General features: G+C 39.5%; 1 protein-coding gene across 7 annotated transcripts in view; it reads right to left on the bottom strand.

The window, feature by feature from the left end:
- Positions 1–296: 296 nt before the first annotated feature.
- The window catches only part of nsmfb (NMDA receptor synaptonuclear signaling and neuronal migration factor b), a 59869-nt gene continuing 54165 nt past the window's right edge, over positions 297–6000 (bottom strand). For all 7 annotated transcript variants that reach the window (XM_028034420.1, XM_028034421.1, XM_028034423.1 and 4 more), the window contains one exon: positions 297–5509. In XM_028034420.1, coding sequence (XP_027890221.1) covers positions 5412–5509 — 98 coding nt within the window. In that variant the 3' untranslated portion in view covers positions 297–5411. The remainder of the gene's footprint in view (positions 5510–6000) is intronic.

The following is a 6000-nucleotide window of genomic DNA, read 5'->3' as shown; positions in this document are numbered from 1 at the left end:
TAAAAGTGTTATTTTAAGGGCGTGGCGTAGGGGATAGAGCGACCCATATTTGGAGGCCTTGAGTCCTCGACGCAGCCAGCGTGGGTTCAACTCCCGGACCCGGCAACATTTGCCGCATGTCTTCCCCTTTCCTGTCAGCCTACTTTCATATAAGGGACACTAGAGCCCACAAAAAGAAGGGGGTCTTTTTTACTCCTCCAGGGGGGGAGGAGTAAAAAAAAAGTGTTATTTTAACTCGATCAGATGGACCAATACAAACACTTTCAAAATGAAAAATATGGATCTGAACATAAATGAACACTTCAGTGTATGAATTTATCTGCCATGTTGTTGAGCCAATGAGAAAATAAATCCTGTTACAGCATAAATATTCCATCCATGACGTTTCCTCACTGCAGTGACATCCTGTGTCGTTTTTCTTAACATTTCGATGTAAAATGGTCTTTATTTTTCCATGTGAATGCAGTGCCTCCTTTACATCAAAGAAAAAATATAAAAATATGAATCAAGTTTCACAACTGAGGACAATGTTGAGGACAAAATTCAAAAACACCCCATCAGTATATCCACTTAAAGGGCTTCAGTGTGTGGAGGAAATGGTGGAGGAAATTCTCCACCATGTTGGGGGAAAGTGCAAAACTTCCTGCTGTCAGCTGCGATTATTGCCCTCACTGAAACTATTGGCCTTATGAAAACATGTGTGAGATAACGCTATCGTGGACGCATTGAGACGAAGAGTGTTAGCATCCGAGCCTGTTATCTGTGAGCTGCAGGCGGAGCTGGAAACGTCCCTGATGTGCTGCCATGAACACTTCCAGCTCAGTCGACCAGCACAGATCAGAAAGAGGCAACGACTTGACTAAGTGTGATCGGACCCGGTCATCCACGACCGTGACGCTGACACTATTATTGAGCGCTGAGAAGGATGGATGTGAAGTCAGGAGGAATCACTCCCCTTCCTCCGAAACAATCTGAAATACTCTGCATTTCTCAACTCTCTGACAGAGCAGAGAAGGAAGTAAAAATAATTTTTTTAAAAGATCTCAGAAAACGTCTCAAGCTGCTGCCCTTCCTTTCGTATCTGTGTGAGGATATATTTGGTGTGAAGCTGCAGAATTTCAGAGGGGAAGTGGAGGGTAAATATAATGGAGGACAAAGCCAGCTCAGCAGAACCTTCATACAAAGCAATGTAAATGTCAATCATCCTGCATGACTCCATGGTTATTCAGTACCGGCACCAGCAGCTTTAAAATTCTCCAAGTAAGTAGAAGTTTCAAATCAGCACTCTGCAACACTGAGGCAGCTTGTTGTTTAGTCGGAGGTTGAACTGCCAACGCTGCTGATTCAGGGAGCCCAGCAACATTGTTTCACACAGCAGTGTGTTTTTAAAGATGTCATCTTTATTGTGGTTTTGGTAAACAAAGTACACAAATGACTTTTTGCACTTTTTGCTACCGATCTGATGAGTTGTGCAGCTATGTATGAACTAAAAGCCCTGATAGGACGAAATCAAGCTGTTCTCTGCTTTTTCACGATGTTATATAGTCGTCAGAGGAAGGCACAGGAAGGGCTTCGGTATGAAAGAAAGACAAACTTTTATATTTTCATTCTATTTCCCATCAGGCTGTTTTCTTATGAACATCTTTTTTTGTTTTCTAGAAAAACAATCTTTTTATTTCTAATTTTCAAAAAACGTCCTCATAAGTGTGCCATCATAAAAAACTGAAAACAAACCAGGAACTACAGCAGGCATAACATCGACTACTTATTTGACTCAAAAAAGTTTGTTTGTAAAGAGGAGAACAGCTGACAATAGTAAATACTCGGTGCACGAAGCACATTTCAACACATTTAGAATCACAACAAAATATAATGTTGAAGTGTTTTGTTTCAGAGTCACTCTTTCACCAGTTTGTTCCTACTACTTTCTATTTATTACAACTATTTCTTCCTTTAAGGTTTTATGTCACATCTTATTTCTACTTATTGTGGTTCAAATCCAGCATGTGATTGATTATGATTTCTGATCAAATTGACAGTGGGAGGTATTTAGTTTTATTTGAATGACATAACTTCCTATGGGTAAATCGCAGCAGAACACTCTAAATATCTGGAGCCGTTCTAAAGACATCTGAAGGCCTCATAAGGTCTGGAGAAAAGTCTTCAGTCCATTGACGTAAACCAATTGAGAACCACGAAACAGCTCCCTAAAGGAAACTCTAATTTTTGAAGAACCACCCATTTATTTCTGTTTTTGAGCTTTAAAATTAAATAAAATAATAATAAAAAAAAACACAATCCTTTGGGAATAGAGAACAAATAAATTTTCTTCAAAGTGGTAATAATTGTAGAAACCTAATGACGAGAAAATTAGATCTGAAGATAAATTATGTTTTTATCATTCTGTTGTGAAAATTCAACATTTTTCAATGAAAAAACAGAAAAACTGCCAACATCTCCATTTGTTATTATGTCTATAGTTAAAAACACAACAATGGACCCCCAGTATTTGTGTGGGTTAAGGGCCACGGCTACCCAGGAATAGATAAAAATCACAAATACATTATTGCCCCTCTAAGCGCGAATGTAACTGGATAACATAATAGTTAAAACACCAGACATACCTTAATATGCATATGCATAAATATGAACAGTAGAAACCATCTTAGCACAACTGCAAAAGTTAATATCTACAGTCTTCCTTTTTGCCTACCGATCTGCCTATCGGTGTATAAATGTGTGTGTGTTTGTGAGTGCGACTGGGTGGATGTGACTCTAGTGTAAAGAGCTTTGAGTGGTCAAAATGACTGGAAAAGCGCTATATAAGTTCAGTCCATTTACCATTTATTTACCATTCCTCCTCTACCATCTTGGGGGTTCGGCCAATCAAGACCAAGGAAAATGAATGGTGCTTTGGGATTGGCTGCTTTGCAAATTCCAGCCAATAGCGTGTCAAGTAGCCGAGGTCTTCAGGCTTCCCAAGCTGCATTTTCTTTAGAACATTTCAGATATGCTCGATGAAAAAAAATCCATGAATATATTAATTTTTATGCAAATAATTTGCAGTTATATTCCAAAGAAAAATTGGCGAATGCTAAACTGCTAATAGGCGGGACTCCACTGTAGTCTGCCATAGCCAAAGTTATTAAGAGCCACTGTGGAAGGTCCAAAGTAGGGATGAAAAATATATGTTTTTTTATATATTTCTTTTACATATTGACATGGTTCTGATATGTAAAACTGTACCGATATAAACATGGGATATTAACAACCCATGTTTGTTTCCATCTTTTTGCTGCTCTTTTCTGGAGGCTGATCATGTAGTATTTATTTGGACATGTGACAGAGACAGTCATGCAGTGAAGGATTGTGGAGAGTTAAGCTGAAGTTAAGTCAGCGCTGTGGTCATTTCTTTCAAAGTGTTGAAGGGATAGTGAAATACATATATTTATATAGATGTAAAATATCGGTAAATATCGGTTATCAGCCAAAACAGCGATATTAATATCAGATGTCAGTATCATCCCAAACTTTACCATCGGTGCATTCCTAGTGCAAAGAGCCACTTGTGGCTCCGGAGCCGTAGGTTGCAGACCCCTGAGCTAGAGCAAAGACACCAGCAGAGCAGAGTTAAAAAGATATTTTTATAAGAATCACAAAATCCTTTCAAATAGCCTGCTGGGTCACTTTTATTCTCAGCCAACAAGACTGAATTGAATCTTCATCCTTGACATGCCCAGATCTCTAACTGATTTAACCAGAGTGTTTAGCATTCTTTACATGAGTGTCTGTGTAGCAAAAATTAAAACGCCTAGAAATAATTACAGATAGCAGACCTTATAGTTGCAGTAATGTATTAATATGTGAAGTCATTGAAGCAGCAATAATAATGGCTGATGCTTGCTTTCAAATGAAAGTTATAAGCTAATTTTTTAAATTTTATACATTTTAGTTTTCATGTATTTGTTTGAAAAAATGCCAGAAAAAGTGGCATTTCTGCTCAAAAGATATGATACAACAATAAATCTCCAGTCTCATCATAAGACACCAAGAAATACAATGAATGTTAAAGTCCAACTCTGGGGGAGCAACACTGAACCACCAGAGGGCGCCTTTTAAATCCTACTGTGTTCCTGTCAAACAGCTCAGAACACTTCAATCAAAAAACAAGAAAAGGAAGAAACTAAGTATTGCCTTTACTAATCATTGCTACTTTGTAAGATTTCAGTTAAATCTTAACATAATAATAATAATAATAATTTGAAAAACTACTAAAAATATTGAAAATAAACTAAATATACTAATAAGTCTATGCATCACCTACTTCATATGAAGGTTGTCTACCTGCAGATCTTCACAGGCTACCAAGGGAAACACGCTTTGAGCACAACACATGCAGCTAAAACACACACAGGTGGTAAGAAAAGGCACCTGTGCGCCAGCATTTCAAGAAAGAGCAGCTAAAACCGCCTCAGTGGTTCTGACTACCGCACACCGCCGCCAGGCAGACAAACACGCGCGGGTGCATCTACGCGTTCAGCTGCTGCCGACTCGGTGAGAATGCCAAACAAAAAGTCTCTGCGCTGCAGAAATGACGCGACGTCCCACTGAGGATGTGTGGCTTATAAAAGGCCTTCAACTTCTGATCTACAGTTAGCTGTACAGTAAGTCTAAGAGATTTCACCTGAGTTCATACAACAGTCTGTACGAAATACTAACACGTTTACCTGGAAGTTTTATCTCCAAAAAAAAAAAACAAGCTTCAGCTTATTCAATTTGTAAATCTAAATGTATTGTATGAATAAAAGCTGTTTCTTAATGCAATGCCACAGACAGAGAGGTTGAAAACCTATTCCTAAGATGCTTTGATGACTTATTTACATATAAGCTCTGCTTCCTTTAGTAAAAAGCTTTATCACATGAAAAAGAACGACTAAACCTTTTTCTTAAAAGTCTCAGTCTTAAAAGAGCCGAGTAGTTTTACTAAAGGCAAGGCAAGGGGAAAAAAAAGCTTTGCTCTAAAGTGTACATGGAGATCTCTCTGTTGTCTGCTGTCAGTCCTTCAGCATCACTGACACATTTAGGTTCGCTGCTCCTCCTGCTTCCTGTCCGCTTCCTCCTCTGATCCCCCAGAGTCAGCCAGACAGTGAAAATAGGTAAGAGTTAAAAAAAACCCGACCTGCTGGGTGTTTCTACCAGGCCACATTCTGCCTTTTCTGAAGGTTCTAGAGAGGAAAACAAAAAAGACACCCTACTGCGCCACTGCTGCTCCAGCTCTGCTGCAGAGCCAGAGGCCCGCGGGCCAACCAAGAGGGCAGGGCCCCCCCGGGATCCAAACGCCCTGTCACCGTGCAACAGTAGGCTCAGACTCGCTATAGCCGGCTGACAAGCCCGAAGTTGAGTCGGTGAGGTCACAAGAGGTCATCGTAGTCCAGCAGCTTGGAGTGCTGACGGCTTTTCCAAAGGCGGTACAGGCGGAAGTCGAAGTACATCTCGATCATCTCTTTGCCTGCAGGGCGACACATGGGAAACAGAAGGTCGGCTTACGACGACACTCAACTCAGGAAAGCCGGATGTCACCAGCACCAGCTTCCTGCTGCGTTCACAAACCCAGCGACCGTTCAGGTCATTTAGCAAAAATAAACCCCATTTTCTCCAAACTGATTGATCTTCTATTGTGGAACTGCTGGTGACAAGCCGGTTTAGTGACTTTATTTCATAATGACATTGATGAGTTCATGTTTTTGTATCACAAATGCAGAAAATATGTCTTGTTACCAAAGTATAGTAGAGCTTCCATATCATCAACTTCCTAAAAACATGTATTGGAAAGTAGGAGGTGGTAATTTTTTTAATGACTTATCAAAAAGACAAATTCTGACCAATAAGAGCAACAAGACTGATTTCCAAATCTATACATAATTAGCTTATTTAAATTTTTTCTGAGATAAAGAAATACAGTATTTGCCACATAATTTAATGGAAATCTTGACTGCAGCA

Source organism: Xiphophorus couchianus, chromosome 12, assembly GCF_001444195.1.
Source record: "Xiphophorus couchianus chromosome 12, X_couchianus-1.0, whole genome shotgun sequence".
NCBI lineage: Eukaryota > Metazoa > Chordata > Actinopteri > Cyprinodontiformes > Poeciliidae > Xiphophorus > Xiphophorus couchianus.
This window is presented reverse-complemented; position numbering and strand designations above follow the sequence as displayed.